Source organism: Schistocerca gregaria, chromosome 1 (assembly GCF_023897955.1).
Source record: "Schistocerca gregaria isolate iqSchGreg1 chromosome 1, iqSchGreg1.2, whole genome shotgun sequence".
NCBI lineage: Eukaryota > Metazoa > Arthropoda > Insecta > Orthoptera > Acrididae > Schistocerca > Schistocerca gregaria.
The window spans coordinates 768,085,973-768,105,805 of record NC_064920.1 but is presented as its reverse complement, the minus strand read 5'-3'; the positions used below and the strand labels follow the sequence as shown (position 1 = coordinate 768,105,805).

General features: G+C 38.3%; 1 protein-coding gene across 2 annotated transcripts in view; it reads left to right on the top strand.

Annotated features, from left to right (window-relative positions):
- Window positions 1-19,833, top strand: part of LOC126268217 (5-phosphohydroxy-L-lysine phospho-lyase-like) — a 280,968-nt gene that overhangs the window by 241,256 nt on the left and 19,879 nt on the right. Inside the window, exon 9 of one of the 2 annotated variants that reach the window (XM_049973848.1) lies at window positions 3,659-3,758. In XM_049973848.1, coding sequence (XP_049829805.1) covers window positions 3,659-3,758 — 100 coding nt within the window. Of the gene's footprint in view, window positions 1-3,658; window positions 3,785-19,833 lie in introns of both variants that reach the window. The other variant, XM_049973857.1, reaches the window with a different exon arrangement.

Sequence of the window (19,833 nt, the reverse complement as noted above, 5' to 3'; positions counted from 1 at the left end):
GACTCTGACAGAATTGTATTAGGAAGTGCTGGGTGGGTGTACCTGCACCTTGGTCTTGCAGCTGAGCATAACATCCTCAACTTCAATGGCTGCTTCACAACCCAGGTCATCTCAAAACCTTCCCTCCACCACTAGCTCCTCTGAACTACATGGATGGGAGTTACCCTTGCAACAAATCATCTGCTCCTGTAATTATCCTGATTTCAATCCCCTGTAGTCCACTATCCCCGCACCCTTCCCCCAATAGTTTCCCCTTCCTCCATCATGTCACCCCCTCCCAATTCATGTACCAACAGCAACTTCAGTGTGCACTGCCTCCCACTGGCTCCAGCAGCCCACTGTCAATATAATTCATAATGATTCCTTTTTTTCGAATTTTCCTAGCTTGTAGGTAACAATTATACAACTGTTCCTGGAAAAAATTCACTTCTTTTTCAGTTAAATTTTTGCTATGGGTACTACTTTTGCTGTATCTATGTACAATAATTGTGTCTCATTGTCACAAAAACTGTTGCTCAATACTCTGTATCTAGAAGTAATATACATCAAAAAAGAGTTTTTATCTACTGTTAATCTTATTGGATAAGTTATTGTGGGAACAAATGAAATGCTTCCATGATATTTATCAAAGAGTCACAAGAGTTACTGCCTTTTGAAAAATAACATTAAAATCACTATAAAATAATATCTTTATGTTAAATGAATTGAGTCTCTTCAGCTGTACTCATAATTCAAGTATAGAAATAGGCACGTTAATACTTGCTATTCAGTACTCATTAATAATTCTTAATTGTGGTTAAGTTGTGTTAGTTTGGCCACAGGAAATTCAAAATCATTTTCCGTTGGGATAGTGTACAAGGGCCATTCAGTAATTCCTTAGAAAAAGATAGAAAAATAATTTATTCTGGGATTTATTTTTATTTTTCAAAAAAATTCCCATTCAACTCTACATTCTTTTTCAGGCGTTGCTCCAACTTTTTTAATCCATTCAAAAAAATACGATTTTGTAAGATCTTCAAAATAGGTCTCTGTTTGGGTGCTGGCATCCTCATTTGATCTGAACTGTCATCTCTGAGCCATTTTTTCAGATTTGGAAATAAAAAATCCTTGGGAGCCAAATCTGGTAAATGTGGTGGATATTGCAATAATCTGAATTTTAATTAGATAATTCTGGCCCTCAAAACTGTGCAGGTTTTCAGCTGTGTATTGTCATCATAGAAGAGGGTCTTTTTCAAATGAGAAAATTTTTCTTGATATCTTCTTTCATCCACTGCAAAAACAATGCATAATACTCTCTAGTTCCAGAATGAAATTTTTGTTCTGCAGCAGAGTGAGCACTGACATGAAACTTCCTGGCAGACTGAAGCTGTGTCTGGAAGTAGGAGATGAGATACGATTGAAAATAAAACTGTGAGGATGGTTTGTGGGCCATGCTTGGATGGCTCAGTTGGTGAAGCACTTGCCCACAAAAGGCAAAGCTCATGAGTTCAAGTCTCAGCCCACCACACAGCTTTAATCTGCCAAGAAGTTTTGTATCAGTGCACATTCCACTGCAGAGTGAAAATTTCATTCTGGAAACATCCCCTAGGCTGTGGCTACACCATATCTCCATACTATCCCTTCCTCTGGGAGTGCTAGTCTTGCAAGATTCACAGGAGAGCTTCTGTGAAGTTTTTGAGGTAGGAGATGAGGTACTATTGGAAATAAAGTTGTGAGACCAGGTTGCGGGTTCTGCTTGGGTAGCTCAGTCAGTAGAGCACTTTCCCACAAAAGTCAAAGGCCCTGAGTTCAAGTCTTAGTCTGGCACACAGTTTTAATCTGCCAGGAAATTCCATACTCTCCATACTCTCTAAATATTGTTTGTCACTTTTTCAAGTAACTGACTTAAATGATTCCATGTGTATCCCAAAAAATGTGGCCATACATTATCAGCCAATTCCAATGTTTTTGCCTTCTTCGGAGCCCATTCACCTTCAAAAACCCACTGTTTTGAGTTTTCCTTGGTCTTTTGCATGTATTAGTGTATCCGTGTTTCATCCACATTATTTACTGATGTGGAAACAATGCAGAAGTTTGGTGTAAAAGTGGGGAAACAGCCTCAGTATCAAACTAAACTAGGAGCAAATTCAGCAGCCGTCATGCTGAAAATTTTTCATACCCATGTTTCATGTAAAATTGAAAATACTGTACCTTGTGCTATGCCTGTGACCTCAACTATTTTGTGCACTTTGATTCATCAATCACTCAAGGCCATACCATGGATTTTGTCAATCATTTTGGGGTAATTACTTCCACCAGATATCCCAAACACTGTTCACCTTTGTGGATGTACAGCCACATTTAAACTCATTTACACAACTGTAAACAGTTGTAAACCCAGGAGCAGATGTGTCATGAACTTCATCCAACATTGATCTGTTTTCTTTTTTAGCCTTTTAAACAGAAGTGTTTAATCATCACTCAAAACTCACTTTTTTCCATGCTGCAAAATAAACATGAGCTCATTGCCTGATGCTTACTACCGGCAAACCACTTCAATACTACAAGTGTCATCTCTTGGATTTTCTAAGGACATACTGAATGACCCTCATAACAATTACTGACCTCACAAAAATTTATCTGCTCGTTTACAAAGATAGTAATACCACCATGTATGGAAAATTAACTGTTAATGATGATGTAAATAAAATAGAAAGAAACTTCCACATGGGAAAAATATATTAAAAACAAAGATTCCAAGACTTACCAAGCGGGAAAGCGCCGGCAGACAGGCACATGAACATTGACTAGAATTTTGAGGTGTTGGGGGGAGTGGAGCTGGAAGTGGGAGATTGAGGACTAGAATTTTGAGGTGTTGATACCCAATATATAGTCCTCAACTGAAACTTTTTTTATTCCATTATTTCATAGCCATTGTTCGGTTTTGGTAATTATGTTAATGTTCAGTTTATATTGCTCTAGCACTTCATAATGTAATTTTCTTTCTAAATTATTTAGCTCTTAACATAAACAATAATAGGCTCCTAGGTACAATAGTTGTTTCTATTTTCTTTATTTATTTGAAAGTATTTGTACTCATGCATGAAGCATTTGATACAAGTAGCTGAATAGTGTAAATGAGAATGAGCAGCAGTTTTTGAAAGCAGTAGTTTGTTTATGTCTTTCATATTGTGTGAATTTTATTCAATTCCAAGTGCAAATGAAGTGTTTTTAACTTAATTTGTTTTTCCCTTTCCACTCTTTCCCCTTCTTCTCCTTTATACTCCTTCCTCCTGCTTCCTTCACAGCCTTCATCCTCCAACTGCCACTTCTTGCTATTTATCCTACCCCTCTTCATTGCTCTCCTATTCACCTGCTGCTTTTAACCTGACATGTACTCTCTCTTTTATTCTCACACCAGCTGTTCATTCTTTTCTTATCCTTCTCCCATCTCTTAATCCATCCTACCCAGCTTCTCATAATGCATACCCGTTGCTGTTTTAGGATAACCCTCGAAGCATGGTAGTAATATAATTAGAATGTATTGCAGTGTGAAACTTAGCAGTGCTGTGCAAAATTATTCATGTGATGTCCCTAGGGTGAAATTGTTTTATGTCTAAGACTGTATTCTTTTTGCATTACAAAGATATTGTTAACATCTCTGGTGTAATGGTAACAGGTGATGTGAGAGGAATAGGACTGATGATTGGTGTGGACATTGTGTGGTGCCAAACTACAAAGAAACCAGCTCCAGAAATAGCAGAAAAAATATCTTACAGGTAGCACATTTGGCTTCATTTACAGTGTAGGTAGTCATGTATTTATTTTATTATATTTTAATATTAGGCACAAATCATGAACTAATTCACCAAATTACTTTATTTTGTGGTAGCAAAAAAATGCACATATAAAAGTTAGGGAAATTGCAAGATGTTGGAACTAGTGGTGCCTTTTTCTGGCAGAAGGGTTGAAGGGAACTGCAGAAAATGGAAGAGTTTGGGTAAATCACCCAGAACTCAAGGTCGGGGAAGACTTGGCAGACAGGATGAGACGGAACGATTGATTGTTGGGGACTGCACCAGACCAAATTTGAAAACCTGAGAGCTTAAAGGTGGAAAACAGGTTAATAAGCAATACAGAGATTACTGACAACACATTATGTAAGAGTTAATAAGAGCAAAAAGCTTAGTGGTAGAGGTGGGGGGGGGGGGGGGGCAGGAAAAGAGAGACAGGTCAGAAAATGGAAGATATAGGAAACTAAATAGGAGTGAAGAGAGGAGTACTTATTGAGAAGAAATTCTGAGACCAAAGATATTAATGTAAATTAGGACCAGGTGGGTGGTGGGAACCAAGAACATATTGCATTTCCAGTTCTCACATGTGGAGTTATGAGAACTAGTGTCTGGGGGAAGAATTCACATGGTATGTGTGGTGAAACAGACACCTGGTCATGACTGTCAAGTTGTAGAACATGCCATGCAACAGGATATTGTTTGTTGCCTGTGTAAAGTCTCTGTCTATGTTCATTCATCTTGACTGATAACTTTGCGGTAGTCATACAAACATAAAAGGGCGAAATGTGTTTACATAACAGCTGGTACATGATGTGTCATTCCACAGTGGACTCTCCCTTTGGTAATGTATGTTTTGCCATTTACAGGGCTGGTATAGGTGGTGGTAGGAAGGTGCATAGGGCAAGTCTTACAATGAGGATGGTCACAGGGGTAGGAGCCATGGAGTAGGGAAATGGTTGCAGAAGGAGCATTGGATTTGACCAGGATATTGCAAATATTGTGGAGGGGTGGAGACCACAAAAAGCTATTCCAGGTGTGGTGGGCAAAATGGACCTTATTTCAGGGCACAATTTTAGGAAGTCATAGTCTTGTCAAAGTGACACATTACTACATTCAAGACCAGGATAATTGTTTTTTGTTGAATCAGCACTACCAGGATTGGATGTGATGACCTGGGAAACCTGCTTTTCAACCAGGTTGATGGCGTAATTACGTCCAGTGAATGTGAGAATGGTGGTGTATTACTATAAAGATTCTGCAACTGAACAAATACATTTCCCTCAAATACCAACGCTATATGGGAGGGAACATTTGAGATGGAAAGGATACAACTGTCAAAATGTCAGTACTGTTGTTTTTTTTAAGAAGTTTACTGTGAACAGAGATGTTTAACTGCCCCTTCGTAGGGATGAGGTCAACATCAAGGAAAGTAGCATGGGATTTGAAATAGGATCACATGAAATTTAACTGGTAAAATGTGTTTAGAAATTCCAAAAACTTTTAACAGGTCAGCCTCACTATGAGTTAATCTGGCAAAGATGTTGTCAGTGTATCTAAACCAAACCAGGGCCTGAAGGCTTATGGATCCCAGTAAGGCTTCCTCCAAGTGACCCAAGAAAAGATTGGCATAGGAAGTAGCCATCCTGGTTCCCACGACCATGCCAATGACGTGTTTGTATGTCTGCCCTTCACAGCTAAAATAGTCATTGGTAAGTATACAATTGATTAAGGTGAGCAGGAAGGACATTTTAAGTTTACAATCAGGGGGGTGCTGGTTGAGGTAGTGTTCAGCAGCAGACAGACCATTTACATGGTCAGCAACCCCGAACCCAGAGTTCTTGGTGAACTTTTCCAAACTCTCCCCACTTCCCAAACCTTAACAGTCATTTTCCTTCCCCTTCAACCCTCTTGCCAGAAGAAGGAGCCATTGGATCCAAAGGCTTACAAATCTCATTAACCTCTATATGTGTGCTGTTCTGCTACCACTTGGTGAGAAAGTTTTTTATCTACCTAGTTACATTATATTTTCATAATTTCACAATTTTCATTTCTACATTATTTGGTAATACAGACATATTCATATGATATGAATGTACCAAGACTGTGTGTGATCCATAGATTCTTACCTGAAGGAATTCCTTTTAGGACTCTTTGTGAACCAGTAATAACATGAAAAATACTACATAATTGAGTTAAAATTAATTTTTGATAGTTACTGTGAAATTCAGATTAGCATTACATTATGAGACCTTCCTAGAATTTGGCTAACAGATTTAAGCATAATATAGACTCAGCTATTTTATGATGAAGAATTCTATAGAATATACCTAAAGAGCATCTTATTACAATAGATATCATAATCCGTAAGAACAGCGTGATCCAGATCCCTATAATTTCCAGTTTGATTCAGTACTCATCCGTAGTTAGTTGATCTACTCATCTGGACTTCAGCTTGTCTGTAGTAAAAGCTTCCATTCTGTTGCTGTGTATATTGTTTATCATCCATGTTACACTTCCATAAAAGGATACACTCTGTATGAATACTTTCAGAAAAGACTTCTTAACACTCAAATGTATATTTTATGTAATGTATTTCTTGTTTCTGAGGAAGCACATTTTCCATTCCCAGTCAACATTTTAAACCCTTTTTACCTCTGATGTTGTCCATTATTTTGGTGCCCAAACACCAAAACACTACCACTTTCACAGTCTCATTTGCTTAAGTAGTTCACTAATCACCACCTGATGTAATGCTAATACACTCTTTTCAAGATGCAGCATTCCATTCAACTTTACAGATTGAATAATATGCTATATTGCCCCTTATAATTATTGCATCTTTTAACACTACAGTTTGGTTTGTGTGCAAGTTTTAAATAACCACTTTCTCCCTGTATTTTATCCCTAATAACTTCCAAATTTCAAAGACTGTATTCCAGCCAACATTTCTGAAAGTTTTTCTAAACTACTTGTGCTGTAAATGGTTTTTTTAAACCTATTTTCTGGAAATCAAAGTAATTTACTCCTAGGTCACCTTCTACCAGTCATTCTGATCTTAACACATTGAAGCCTAACAGGTCGGCAATCCAGTTAATACCCAGATCGCGAGGAAATTTTCTACAATTTACAATTTTTTAATAAATTTACTAATCCACTTACTCTTTATGCAGTATCAGCTTAACCTTCCATCCTTCCTTTTTATGAATATGTATACATTAAGCACAAATAAATTATACAGGTATTTGTAGGTATTACTCTAAATATACTGTCTTTCAGCATTTTTATTTTTCCCCAAAGTGGACAAAATTTTCATAAATTGTAGAGAATGGTAGGCTATTGATTTAAAATCACTTGTCAGCAGGAAATATTAAATGCTTCATTTACAGGTAGAGTATTTTATAGTGAAATGTTTTTTCTCATTTTTACAAATTAGAGAACTTCACTTGGGCATGAAATCTCCAAAACACTTGGGAGTACAAATGCCTATGTTACATGGTCTACAGTAGTATCTGGTCTCTTTCCTCACTACCTTTCCAGTAGCTTTCCCTTGTTCCCAACAGACCTTGCATCTTCTAGCTGGGTTTGTTTTCTTTTCTGTTGGTGGCAGTTTCTCAGATATATAACATGCTGTGAGTCTGTTTGCACTTGCAACTTTGATGCTGAATGTGTGTCATTATTTAGTTCTCCTCCTCCTTATTCAACCAATTTCTTTGGTAATTTACAGATAAAATCTGCTAATGCACACTTTTTTGATATCTTCATATTGTGTATAATGTTGGCATTCGCAACTGCCCTCATAAAAATACGGAAGAAAATTTTTTCCCCACCATTTTACAGTCTTTTACTGGAAGGAACAGTAACTCATCAGCTGGTCTTCTCTGTCAACACTTGTTTTAGGCAAGTTTTAGTCTAGTACAATGTCTCGCTTTACTACCTCAACATATCCCCACGTGAATTTTACACTGACATGCGGAGCAGTCATCTTATGCTGTGTTGACAACATGTGTCCATTATGTTTGTCTTCCATTTCAAGTATAAAAGGTGTCCTTTGAGGCAAAAGGTCATTTCTCCTTTCTTTAGTTTTTTATCTATTAGGTCTCTAAGCAAATCTATCCTGTTCTTCATCACAGTTCCAACTCCCAATGTATTTCTTTCCCATAGTCCTTCAAGGACAGCAGGACTTGTATAAAACATGTCCATGTATACCACCTGTACTTTTCCCAAGTAAGAGGAACATAGCCTCAGCAGCAGGGACTTGACAGAATTGTCAACATTTCCCTTTCCTCCAGTATAAACTTCAGCATTGCACATGTAACCTGTTTGAGTATCACTTACAACATACAGTTTTATCCCATATTTCTCTGGTTTGTCTTTCATATAAACAAAGAATCCAATTCTTTCTTGAAAAGGACATATTGCTTCATCCACAGTCAGATTTCATTGTGGATAAAATGGTTTTTGCATCTTTCTGTGAAAATTTGCCAAAGGTCAGAGGGTCATGGCCTGGTTCTGGTTGAGGTATCCATAGCGCATTATTGTTCACATGCAGCAGCCTGTATATGGCAAAAAATCTGTCTCATGGCATTAGCTGAAAAGCAAATGATGAAGCAAATGCAAGGGCTTCAGACTAATAATCCGTAGTTTAGGTTTCTTTACAACACACTTATGCAAAACAACTGTAAAAAATGTATATACTTCATGTATCCTCACTGTTCTCCATTTCTTCTATAAAGATTTTGGTTTCATTCTGTTCTGACGGCGAAGTTCAGAAATGGTATCAGTAGCATATATATTTGTCACTGGCTGTATTTTTAGAGACATGCTGTGGTCAAAAAATTGCAACAAACAACCTAGTTCCATTGAAAATGTGTCGACAGGAACCTTAATTCCACTTGTTTCTTCAAACAGAGGTAATTCAGGGGGTGCATCAAAATTACACCATTCATTATGAAGGGCAGGCTGTTGAACTGAATGACAAACGTAACAAATAGAAACTTGTCTGTTAGCTTCTTCATACTCACTACCATCCTTTCCATCAGCAGCACACGAGTCATCATCACCTTTTGAAAAATCGCCGATGTCGTCCGAAAGATCATCAAGTTCTGAGCCATTGTTCAAGACTTCTTCAGTCTCCAAGTTTGACAAGCAATGTCTGTTAGCCATATTCACTGTTTATGTTTTTGCACGTGGGAAAGATGCACACAACAGCACAACATGGGAGCCAACATAGAACAAAACAACCTTCAACAATATTCTGAGCATACACGCAGTTCATGTGACACTGGTACCATTCACGAGAGACTGGTGTGTGCTAGCCATCAACAATGCACTCATGACAAGCCAAACAATTAGTCTTGCCACTAACAAATGTAAAGCATGCGTTTAAATCATAAATAAATAAGTCAGAAGTGAAGAATGTATGACATACACCCATTAGATTTTATGGTTAAACATAGTGAACATATCTAGTACATCTGTCAGCTCCATTGTGTTAAATAGATAATTCATGTTAGTATTTTAATTTTGGTAGTATATTGATACCCTTCAGCAACTACCTTCTTTAGTATGGGAATTATTACATTTTTGTTGAATTCTGCCTCACATATCATCCATATCAGGTGGAACAGTTTTATCATGTTTAGGTCTCCCAATGATGTTAACAATTCTGAAGGAATGTTGTCTTCCCACAGTATTGCATCATGTGTTGCACCGTCATCTTCTCTTTCCATAATACTGTCTTCTTTCTTTTATACAGCTCTTCCACCTGTTCCTTTTACCTCTAAACTTTATGTTCCTTGGCTGCTACTAGCTTGCTGTCTGTGTCCTTGTTCATACAGCTGCTTCTCTTTTCTCTAAATGTTTGTATAATTTTGCTGTAAACATCATCTGCCTTTCCTGTAGTTATGGACAGGCCTAGACCTTTGCATTTCTCCTCTAGACAATCTAGTTTTGCCACTTGCACTTCCTGTCAGTCTCATTTTCAGGCATCTGTATTCCATTTTGCCTGTTTCATTTACTTCCTTTTTTACATTTTTACATTTTCGTCAATCAAATATCATATTTCTTAGCTTCCTCAGAGAGTAATGTAAGTACTGGCCAGTAATTCTGCCACAATTTATTTGTTTTCTTGGACAAATTTGTCTTTGACACAAATGTAATGTTTCCTGTACTGTCCTTGGATTCTTGCTGTGATTTGTTTCTTTGCCTAGATTTTCCTCCACTAGCTTCACTAATTCATCTCTCAAAGCTACTTGTTCATTCCCTGTTTTACTTTCTGTTGTTTCAGTCATTGACTAATGCTGTCTTTGAAACTCATGTTTCTCCATATGCCAGTACCATATCCTTAATTTCCTAATTTTTCACAATTTCTTCAGCTTTTGTCTGCACTTCATAATCACTAAATTAGGTCAGAGTCTACATCTGCTGATGGATGTGTTTTGTGGTTTAAAACCTGATTCCTAAATGTCAAATTAAATACGTTTCAGCTGTGAATTCTCAACCTTATTTTATTTGTCAACCAGTTTGAGCATTTTACTATGCCATCTTCAGGCTGCTGAGCAACATATAGGGGGAATCAACCTCAGTTGTGTTCAAAACAGGGGCCACCAATACTGGTATTAGTAGATATGTACTTGCTACAGTAATCACTTCAACCATCACCTGCCAACTGTTGAGGGGCCTGAAGATGGTGTAGTCAAACGTTGAAACTGGTTGCCAAATAAAATAAGGTTGAAAACTCATGGCTGAAAGGTATAACTCATGATTGACAGGTATTAAATTGGACATCTGCTATCAAACAGCTGAGTCTAGCAACCATTTCTAAAAAGATGGACACATGGTGATTCCTAAATATCTCTTTTATAAAATCCCCTTTTAGATGTGAATAAATCTTTTTATCAGAAATACCCATTTCCACCAAATGATCAATGTCCTCTTTTCTCAAGAAACCAGTGAGTCATTTACAAAAACAGAAAATAATTCTTTACATCTTAAAGGTAACATCCATTAAAGGACCTGCAACTATGTTCTCACAATAGGTTCTTCTACAGGGTGTTTCAAAAATGACCGGTATATTTGAAACGGCAATACAAACTAAACGAGCAGCAATAGAAATACACCGTTTGTTGCAATATGCTTGGGACAACAGTACATTTTCAGGCAGACAAACTTTCGAAATTACAGTTGTTACAATTGTCAATGACAGATGGCGCTTTGGTCTGGGAAACTCTATAGTACGATATTTTCCACATATCCACCATGCGTAGCAATAATATGGCATAGTCTCTGAATGAAATTACCCGAAACCTTTGACAACGTGTCTGGCGGAATGGCTTCACATGCAGATGAGATGTACTGCTTCAGCTGTTCAATTGTTTCTGGATTCTGGCGGTACACCTGGTCTTTCAAGTGTCCCCACAGAAAGAAGTCACAGGGGTTCATGTCTGGCGAATAGGGAGGCCAATCCACACCACCTCCTGTATGTTTCGGATAGCCCAAAGCAATCACACGATCATCAAAATATTCATTCAGGAAATTAAAGACGTCGGCCGTGCGATGTGGCCGGGCACCATCTTGCATAAACCATGAGGTGTTCGCAGTGTCGTCCAAGGCAGTTTGTACCGCCACAAATTCACGAAGAATGTCCAGATAGCATGATGCAGTAATCGTGGGCCAATGATTCCTTTGGAAGAAATGGTGGCCCAGACCAGTACTTTTTGAGGATGCAGGGACGATGGGACTACAACATGGGGCTTTTCGGTTCCCCATATGCGCCAGTTCTGTTTATTGATGAAGCCGTCCAGGTAAAAATAAGCTTCGTCAGTAAACCAAATGCTGCCCACATGCATATCACCGTCATCAATCCTGTGCACTATATCGTTAGCGAATGTCTCTCATGCAGCAATGGTAGTGGCGCTGAGGGGTTGCCACGTTTGAATTTTGTATGGATAGAGGTGTAAACTCTGGCGCTTGAGACGATACGTGGACGTTGGCATCATTTGGACCGCAGCTGCAACATGGCGAACGGAAACCCGAGGCCGCTGTTGGATCACCTGCTGCACTAGCTGTGCGTTGCCCTTTGTGGTTGCCATACGCAGTCGCCCTACCTTTCCAGCACGTTCATCCATCACGTTCCCAGTCCGTTGAAATTTTTCAAACAGATCCTTTATTGTATCGCTTTTCGGTCCTTTGGTTACATTAAACCTCCATTGAAAACTTCGTCTTGTTGCAACAACACTGTGTTCTAGGCGGTGGAATTCCAACACCAGAAAAATCCTCTGTTCTAAGGAATAAACCATGTTGTCCACAGCACACTTGCACGTTGTGAACAGCACACGCTTACAGCAGAAAGATGACATACAGATTGGCGCACTCACAGACTGCATTGTCTTCTATATCTTTCACATCACTTGCAGCGCCATCTGTTGTTGAAAATTGTAACTACTTTAATTTCGAAAGTTTGTCCGCCTGAAAATGTACTGTTGTCCGAAGCATATTGCAACAAACGGTGTATTTCTATCGCTGCTCGTTTAGTTTTTATTGCCGTTTCAAATATACCGGTCATTTTTGAAACACCCTGTACTTTATTTCTTGGTACTTTCTCAAATGATAATACTTTTTAAAGGATCCTTTAAAAATAATGCTTCATACTGAAGAATTTTGACTACTTTTCAATTTCTCCAAAAATATGATAGAATTTCCCACTTCCTTTTTTGTTTGAGCTATAATCATGTGAGTGGAAGGTCACATTGCCATCTCTTTGAAATTTGGTCTAATGTGCAATTTTATTATATTCTCATGATCTTTATTCAGCAATACTTTTTGTATTATTTTTCATTGTTTCAGGTTGTATTCCCACTGTTTCATATTAGATATGATGTCATTTCTATAATGTCATTGGCTTTCCCACCATTGTCTTTCCTACTATCGTCTTTCTTTATTTTTCAAGTAGTTTAAAACTGGTACTGAGATGAGGTATCTTGTTCAAATTCAGTCAGTATTTCCAACAAACAAGCAAATACATTTGACATGGTTTTCGTGTGCATGATATTGTAAAATCATTATTTGTTTTCATCACATCTTCGTAATAATCATTTACAGCTTACACTGTTAGCAAGTAATTCTAAGCTGTACAGTAATATTTAGTATTGCTATAGTATACAGATTAAGTTGCTTCTCTTTCTTTATAATGAACCATTATATGATCTGTTTGCCACATTTAAATTATGCCCTGTACAAAATTCTACTATTGTACATTCCTTTTCCCAGTCAGTGATCGGCTATTTTTCCTACCTTCCTTTTCCTAATATTGAATTCTAGTCCCCCAATACAGTTAAACTTTCATCCCTTTTTGTGTTCTGAATAATTTACTTTATTTCATTGCACATTTTTGCAATTTCTTCCTAAGCTGTGAAACTAGTAGGCATGGATACTTTTACTACTGTGTCGCTCACAGGTGCCTCATTGTTAAGGGTGAGGGGGTCCTGGCCCCACCAGAAGTTTTGTGATATAATTTTATTCTGTATGTTTTCTCAGTATTCCACCAAACAGTTTGAGTATGACAAGATTTTGGTGTAGTAATGGTGTCAGACCAGAGGTAATCAGGTTAAACATCAACCACTCCAAGCTACTCTTCTGTCACCCCTCCTCTCAGCATGTCCATTCACAGTGGCAAACCTGTGTTCCTTTCCCCACCCAGTGCCTTGGGCCACCATCAAGTGCATTGTGCCTGCTGATTTAGGAACCAGGGGTGTGAAGGTAGTGAGAGCCACTTGATACTGGCCCTTACTCCCTCCACACCCCTGGCTCCTAAACTGCAGGCACAATGACATGACCGAGCTGCTTCCCTTCCTCCACATCGGGTGGGTTGGTGCGTGGAGCAGCTCATGCTCATCCATTTTTCCCTATGCCCCAGTGAAGCCTGCTGTCACTGTTGTGTTCCTGTTCTCCTGCTCTTGCCCACCTGCCTGCAAGTTTAAGGGCCAGCTTGGCCCCGTAGCATCTACATGTAGCTGCTATCATGTGCTTACTGCATTCCTTCTCCCCCTCACCTCCTACTGCCATACAACAACAAGAAATGTCACAATCAGCATATGAGGCCAACTCTCAGTAGTATTTCATATTCTGAAACTATATGGTTTGAACTCAAATGTTCTTACAGTGATCTTAAAATGAGTACAGTAGATTGTTTGCTAAAAATGCCCCTCATTTTATTAAGTATGGAAGAGAAGCTAGAAATCAAGTGATAAGATACACATCAATAAAAGTTTTTGTGATGTCCCAACTCAATGGCCAGAAGAACAGAACTTCCAGCTATACATGATTCTGCAAAAAGCCTTGGTTAACAGTGACAGTGACTGAAGAGAAACAAAAGTTATTTTGTTTCTGTGGTACGCTATTTGATGGTGAAAGACTATGGGCAACAGTTGACTGTAAGGATCTAAATCATTTAAGTGAACAAATTTAGTACCATGAGTAAAGTGGATTACTTTAGAAAATGCTTGTAAATACAAAATGTTTGGCGCCATCAACAATGCTGCTCACACTGATTCAGCATATAAAATGACAATTCAGAAACATAGTGAACTAGTTACAAAGAATAGACATATATTAAACACAATAGTAGAGTGTTTAACCTTTAGACTGTATTTATCAAGTTTACATTGAAGAACTGATTAAAGACATTAATAATGCCATTTTTGTTTCTGGGCAGGTAGCTGAAACGACAGATATTATTTGAAAAAGTCGATTTGCTATTTTACTGCAGTATATTAAGGAAAAGAAACCCATTGAAATATTCCTTTCCTTTGAAAATGTTAATGATAGGGTAGCATGTGGGCTTGGTGAGGTTCTAAAAAGAAGTTTGAACCCTTTCAGTGTTCAAGAAAAACCCATTTCTCTCATGTGCAGTGATGCCACCGTAATGAGTAGCAAACATGGGAGTGTACAGATTCTGAAGCAGAGTACTTTCCCATATGCTAAGCACATTCATTGTTATGTGCACCATATGAATTTAGTTCTTCAGAATGCTTGTAGTAAAAACACAAAGTTTGTTGTGTTGTTCTTTGCAAATGTTGTTGAATTTACAGTGTTTTTCTCTTCATCATCTAAGCAAAGTGATTTGTTACAGACACACTGTAACAAGGAAATTCCTTCAGTTTCTTCAATGGGGTGGAACTTGCAGTCTCACATTGTAAACAGTGTTCAAGAAAACAAATTAAACTTATTTTAACAACAAAATGCAAATAAATTAAATTATACTTATCATTAGAATCATTTGTTTTGAGGAATTTACTTCACAGTCCAGACTTTTTGTGCCTTCTACATTTTTCTATGAGATTATAAAACAATGATAATTTTTATAACACAGCTCAGCTTCAGAGTGCAAATGCCATTATTGTCTCCAATGCATTACATCATTTTGAGTCAGCTGTTTCAGAAATATGGCAGAACAATGCAAAGTATCAAGTTTCTGTAGATGACTGTTTTGCTTCTTCAAGGAAATATTCCAAGTATCTGACAGCAGATGCCAAAGAAGTGTTTGACATTGTGCCCAACCAAGTGAAAGTAATATTCCAAAACTCTTATGTATTTAGTAGCTTTGAAATTATTGACCTAAAGAAGTGTGCTTCATGCTGCTTTAGCCAATATGTTTTTATTATGTTATAATCTACTTATCTGCTGTGATAATCTGAAAAATGAACTGTCAATGGATTTGTCACAATCATACATTTAAAGTCATTGTGTCATTTTGTGTCTTAACATTTTCCTTGTGGAACATTCCTTTGAAGAAATATTTGCTGAAATGCACAAAACTTTGCAAACTACACTAACTGCACCTGTTGCAAGAGCAGAAGCAGAGTGCAGTTTCAAAACATACGAACTTCCTCGAGAACAGTATGGGTCAAGAAAGGCTGAACTTCTTGATTATTTGCTCCATTTACAAGGAAACAATTGGTGACATTCCAAATTTCAACAACAGAGCGATTGAAATTTTTGTCAGTCAGAAGAATAGAAATGCATAATTACTGTAAAACTAACCTGTGGAACAAAAACGTAACTGGTTAATGTTTTTGTTATGTAACAGCACCCCTAGCCAAAGTTTTTCCCAGGGTTTTTTCCCGTGGCCATGAAGCAAAAGCCAAGAGGGTCCCTGTATTTGCTCTTGTTGCATTCCCAGTGGGGAAGAACTCACATACATTCTCCCACAGTGACACCATTTTTGTTTTTACACTACAATAACGCCACAGAAACATGTCTAGAATTAAGTGTGAACATCAAGAGAAGAGACAGTGAACTTTGATTCAAACCCAAACAGTTCCAAACCCCTAAAGTTAACCAATAAAATGTGTCACCACAACATAATCTCACATCCATACAAAAGTACATGGAAAATCAGTGAGGCTGTTGGACATGATGACCTAAAGTATAACAAATGTGGAAAAAAGGGTTGAGTTCAGTACGGTATACACACGCATCAAAAAAGTTTTGCATCACCCCAGATCCTAGAACTCCTGAACAGAGATGTTGACTATGGATCTTGTATCACAGACACAGTCCCTTTCACTGTTCAGAGATGTCAGTAAAACCATCCAAAGATGTCAACAACCATGCATGAGCAGCACCTATTAGACGGTGGGGGTCCGACAGCCAATTAGTTTCAGTCTTTCCACCAGGAAGGAGGTAAACGGCTCGTGTTGTCTGTAGTTCAACCATGCCTAGATGGTCAATACCATGGTTTGATTGCATCTGCATTGTTACATTGTGTCAGTAAAGGCTCTCAGCAAGGGAAGTATCCAGGCATCTCATCTCGGAGTGAACCAACGCAATGTTGTTTGGACATTGATGAGATAAAGAGAGACAGTAAGTGTCGATGACATGCCCCCCTCAGCTGCCCAAGGGCTACTACTGCAGTGGATGACTGTTACCTACAGATTATGGCTCAGAGGAACCCTGATAGCAACGCCACCATGTTGAATAATGCGTTTCGTGCAGTCACAGGACATAGTGTTACGACTCAAAATGTGTGCAATAGGCTGCATGATGCACAAGTTCACTCCCGACACCCATGGTGAGGTCCATCTTTGCAACCACGACACCATGCTGCATGGTACAGATGGGCCCAACAATATGCTGAATAGGCCGCTTGGGATTTGCATAATATTCTCTTCACCGATGAGTGTCACACATGCCTTCAACCAGACAATCGTCGGAGACATGTTGCTGGGCAACCCTCTCAGGCTGAATGCCTTAGACACAGTCCAGCGAGTGCAGCAAGGTGGAGGCTCCCTGCTGTTTTGGCGTGGCATTATGTCGGGCCAAAGTACGCTGTTGGTGGACACAGGAGGCATCATAACAGTTGTATGATACATGAATGCCATCCTCCAATTGATAGTGCAACCATATCAGCAGCATATTGGCAAGGCATTCATCTTCATGGACGACAATTCACACCCCCACTGTGCACATCTTGTGAATGACTTCCTTCAGCATAATGACATCTCTCAACTAGAGCGGCCAGCATTTTCTCCAGATATGAACCCTATTGAACATGCCTGGGATAGATTGAAAACGGCTTTTTAAGGATGACGTGGCCCACCAACCACTCTGAGGGATCTATGCCAACTCGTCATTGAGGAGAGGGACAATCTGAACCAACAGTTCCTTGATGAACTTGTGGATAGTATGCTATGATGAACACAGGCATGTATCAATGCAAGAGGACGCGCTACTGGGTGTTAGAGGTGTCGATGCTTATAGCAATCTGGATGACCACCTCTCAAGGTCTCGCTGTATGGTAGTACAACATGCAAAGTTTGGTTTTCATGAGCAATAAAAAGGGCAGAAATGATGTTTGTGTTGATCTCTATTCCAATTTTCTGTACAGGTTCCAGAACTCTCAGAATGAAGGTGATGCAAAACTTGTTTTGATGTGTGTACTTTGTTGTTATATTATTAGTTACAGTATTTCATGAGTTATATTTCTAGCTTTATAATGACTACATTTACTTTTTTTGAGTCCATCATAAAGTTTATTGACTTTTTATCTGGGTCCTACCATTCAAAGAGAGCAGCAGCTGTCACTGGTGCTAAGCATGGTTTTGTTTCTACTTTGACTATGATAATCCATTCACAATATTGTTTATATTAATTCACCCACATTCCTTTTTTCTTTTAATTTATAGAACAACTATTGCATGTTTGGCTTTGTGTTAACAACTTTGTACTCACTTAAGCAGAAATTTTCATCTGCATTCATACTCTATAACCACTGTGAGGTACAGGACAGACAGTGGTTATCATTTTACAACAGGTAAGGTTTCTTTCCATTTCATTCACATACAAATAACATGAAGACTGACTACTTTAATACCATTGTGTGCACTTTAATTAGTATATCTTGTCTTCGCGGTTCCTACAAGAGTGACATGTAGAAGGCTATAATATATTCCTAGACTCCTCATTTGGTACCGGTTCTTGAAACTGTGTGAGCAGGCAGTGATGGAATTGTTGATGTGTATCCTCAAGTGTTTCCCAATTCTGGTTTTTCAGAATTTTTGTGACACTCTCCCGTGAATGACACCAACCTGTGACCACTTATGCCCCTTCATTGTATAACAAGGGTGTTAGTCCAGTTTGGTAGCAGTCTCACACACTTGATTAATATTCTAAAATGACTTCCACAATTGTTTTGTAAGGAATTTTCTTTATGAACTGACTGCATTTTTCCAGTATACCAATGAACTGAAGCCTGCCATCCAGTTTGTGACTAAGCCCTTTGCATAACTACTGCAACCTACGTCCACTTGAAATTGCGTGATTTAGTCGATCCTTGGTTTCTCTCTACAATCCTGTACACCATACACAGATGTACATCTATTTCTTTATGTTGTAAGATGTGCCCAATAAACACACCCCTACTTCTATTCAAGTTGTGCCATAAAGCTTTTTTCTCCTCAGTTTTCTACATACCCCTACACACCCCTACCTCTGTTCAAGCTGTGCCATAAAGCTTTTTAATCCTCAGTTCTATACAGTATATATTCATCAGTTCCATGGTCTACTCAGCTAATCCTCAGCATTCAGCTTCTATTCTTTTCATGTCTGCACTGTTTATTGTCCATGTTTCACTTTCATGTAAGGCTATAAGCAAAACAAATATTTTCAGAAAATTCTTCATAACACTTAGATTTATATTTGCTAGTAATATATATCTTATGTTAGGAAAGTTGTCTTGTTATTTTCCATTTACATTTTATATCTCTTTACAGTGGTTTCCAGTTTACATTCTATGCCTCTTTACTTTGGCCACTGCCAGTTATTTTTCTGTCCAAATAGAACATTTGGTATCTCACTTCTTGATCTAATTTTCTAATTCAACAACATTCAATTACAACTGTTCTGATTTTGATACTGTTATAGTTGTAGCCTCTTTTCAAGACACTATCCATTCTTTTCAGATGATCTAAGTTTTTTCCCTCTCTGAAAGAAATACAGTATCATCAACAAAACAATTTAAGTTTTGTATTTCTTCTCCTTAAACTGTTATTCATTTTCAAAATCCTTATCTGGCTTCCTTTACTGCCTGATCTAAGAAAAGACTGAAGAACATGGAGGATAGCTACAACCCTGATTCTCTCTCTTCTAAGTCACTGCCTCCATTTCACACCATTCTCTTAGAATTGCAGTCTAGTATCTGTACAAGTTGGGTATACTCTTTTACTTCCTGATCATCTCAAAGAGTTTGCCTTTATTCAACCAATATTCTGAGGTGAGTCATACAGTAAGAATTGATTTATGTATTCTTGCATTTCTGATTAACCCAAGCTAATCTTCTTCTATGTGCTTCTATCAATCATTAAATCTTATTGTAGATAATGAGTGTTAGTATTTTGGAAACATGATTTGTTAAACTCATTAAACCTCTCAACTGCAACTAGCTTCCCTACCCTCTCTCCACCTCGTCCTTGCGTACTCCCCATCAGCATTTCACTGTCTCCTTCCCCTGCCCTACTATCCCTCCTCCTCTCCACCCTAGCCTCTTCCTTACCCCCACTCAGTT